At 53.0% G+C, this 2,639-nt stretch overlaps 1 protein-coding gene across 1 annotated transcript; it reads right to left on the bottom strand.

Moving 5' to 3' along the window:
- Window positions 1-289: 289 nt before the first annotated feature.
- On the bottom strand, window positions 290-1,663 carry CC1G_13332 (hypothetical protein; the record flags this gene model as incomplete). The annotated part of the gene is made up of 1 exon (XM_001829646.2): window positions 290-1,663. The coding sequence occupies one exon, from the start codon at window positions 1,661-1,663 to the stop codon at window positions 290-292; it is 1,374 nt and encodes a 457-aa protein (XP_001829698.2).
- Window positions 1,664-2,639: the final 976 nt, after the last annotated feature.

Here is a 2,639-nt window from a genome sequence, read left to right on the forward strand (position 1 = left end):
CCGCAAAGCGAACATTCGCTGTGTTTAGAAATACCGTACGCCAGCCACTCGAGTAAGGGAGCGAGCTGGTGACTGCCTTTGCGATCCTTCTGTCTACATACTTTTTTCAGACACTGTGTGAATTGGGCATAGACTACTCTCAATATAGGATGTGGAACATCCACGACGCGCGACGCCACCATCTGGGACATAAGACCATCCTTTGCGTCGGTGCGCACGGAGAGTGTGCGAAGCTTGGGTAGAACTGGTAGATCGCGGGCGTTGTTGGAGGTTGAGGTTCTGTCCCACGTTAGCCATTCCAGGGTCTCTTCGCCGACCACATCGTCGACCTTGAGCCATAGAATGCCCTGGAAGATGGGGTGTGAGAGGATTTGCTGGTACCCCACATCTCCAGCGCACCATTGCTGCATATTCGTAAAGGTTTGGATCCGGCATCTCGGGTTCCGTTTGTGAATACGGTTAGGGCACCCAGCAACGCGTCGCGTTGCATCTCAAAGGGGATAACGCCAGTCTGTCGCTGTTCGGTGCGCTGAAGGGTGAGACACTTGAGGGCCGGTGCCTTGAGATAGAGAAGAGGCTCGAACGTATCCGCGACTGTGTCACCCATCGACAGGAAAAGGCTCCACAGGAAAGGGAGGTTTACGGGTTCCCGAACGAGGTTCTGTTCCTGCTGGAGAGAGGTCATGTCACCGTTGGCGGATGCTATCAGAGTGTCTGGGAACATTGTGTTTCTAATCCCGTAGAGTTCGACGGTTTGGAGCAAGGGGCATTGACCCAATATCGTCAAGGCCTTGCCCAAGTATCGAACGCACATGCTGAGGGAAGTGAGGTTTCGCCAGGGAATCATTTTGGCGGTGGGTCTCAGCTCGTTCGGTCCAACCTCGTCACCGCCGGTGAGGTGAAACAAGGAAAATATGGAATCGAAGCGCACGTCCGTGAGCCTTGGTGACGTCGCGCACGTGCGGGAGACGAGGTCTCTGACGAAAATGTTTTCGGCCATGTTCTGCTTGAAGCCCATGCTGACGTACAGAGTGGTGAGAAGTGGGAAGGTGATATGGTCCCAATTGGTTTCTCTCATTTCCCACGTGTTTCTCCAGCATTGAGAGGAAGCCTCGTGGGTGATCGTCAGGTATAGCTTTTCGATTCTGGGCGTTGAGAGTACCGATTGAAGGATCCGATTCCACGAGACGAGGTGGTCCGAGCGTTGCTCCGATTGGTCCCTTCTAGCAGTGCCTTGCCCTGCGGTCACGCTGACTTGGGTCGCCGGATGTGTGCATTGTCTGTCCTGTAAGAAGACACGTAGAGGCCGGTCTTTGGACAACTTGAGCATTGTCTTGACTCTCACCACGTCCTGCGGCTTGGGATCGACGATGTGAATGTCGCTGTAGAGACCCGAGTTGCTACGACAGAGCTGGCGCCATGTTTGGCAGACTTGGTCGATGATGAAGGGTGAGTTTTTGCCACGATCGTGGAGGTATTCGATAGCCCTTGCGCTGGGAGGTTCGCCCATCCAGCATGCAGCCTCTGGGTATATCGGTCCCGGCCTCACATATTGCTCAAAGATGTCGAGCAGGACATCAGCAGGGAGCGAATTTATGTGTCCGACTGAAGGTTGGTCGCGGTTCTGGAAGGCGAGAACTTCATTTACGGTCGTAGGAGACATTCTGTCGAGATAACTTTCTTTGCAGTCGAGATAATGACTTGTGTGCTGGATACTGAGTGTGGTGTTAATATTATATGGTGGGGTATGTGGTGTCCAGGGTGAACGCTTCACAGGCCCTATTTATACTGAAAGAGGCGGGGCTGCGCTTTGACTGACAACTGTGCCAGACGGCGACGCCATGGTCCATGGGCATTGGGCAGTACAATGACTAACCGATTTATCCCATTAGCCACCTGACCTGACCCAGTCTCCATTGTAACGCCCTTTATTGTGGTATTGAAGGTCGCAGAATACCCGATTTATCGGGGTCCGCCGGTCCAAGGCCGCGGGCTGGGCTGCGCGACGAAGAACATCGCTTTTGCTCGTCTTCCGCAAGGGTGTAGCCGTTAGAAAAGCAAGGTCTGGACTCTCGAGTCACATTACACAGATATGTAGGTTTTTTGGGGCTTAACTGTATGTAAATAAAGAAATAAAGAGGTTCAGAGCGGACGAACCTGAGGTTGCCATCAGGGCGTCTGATCCTAACACGAACAAACACGATCGAACGCCTTAGGCCTAAGCCCCAGTGTACCGACGTTCTCCCTTGCATCTTCCCTGACCTTGTAGTCATCGTTCTCAATCTATACACACCAAAATATCCTTATATCTAGTGTGTTCTTGGAGACTGATCTCGTCTTTGAATATGCCTACAGACCTAGCAAGACAGTGTCTGTCGTGCGACTTGCAGCGTGCTTGTGGAGGGAGGTTTGACATTACCTATCCTTGTCCCGAAGCGAGAAAGCCTAGTATAGACCTACAGATTCATCGTACTCATCTTTGGCCTAAGCAGTACTCGTGCAGTACATCAGACCCCAGATAGATTGGGTTCACAGGTGTGCGATGACTCTCGCGGCCCTGCCCACAGCCCGCGGACCAGGTCCGGCGGTCCCGGACCCCAATGGATCGGGTGTCCTCGAAGGTCGCTACTGTATTATGG

The sequence above is a fragment of the Coprinopsis cinerea genome, assembly GCF_000182895.1.
Source record: "Coprinopsis cinerea okayama7#130 chromosome 1 map unlocalized cont3.1, whole genome shotgun sequence".
Lineage (NCBI taxonomy): Eukaryota > Fungi > Basidiomycota > Agaricomycetes > Agaricales > Psathyrellaceae > Coprinopsis > Coprinopsis cinerea.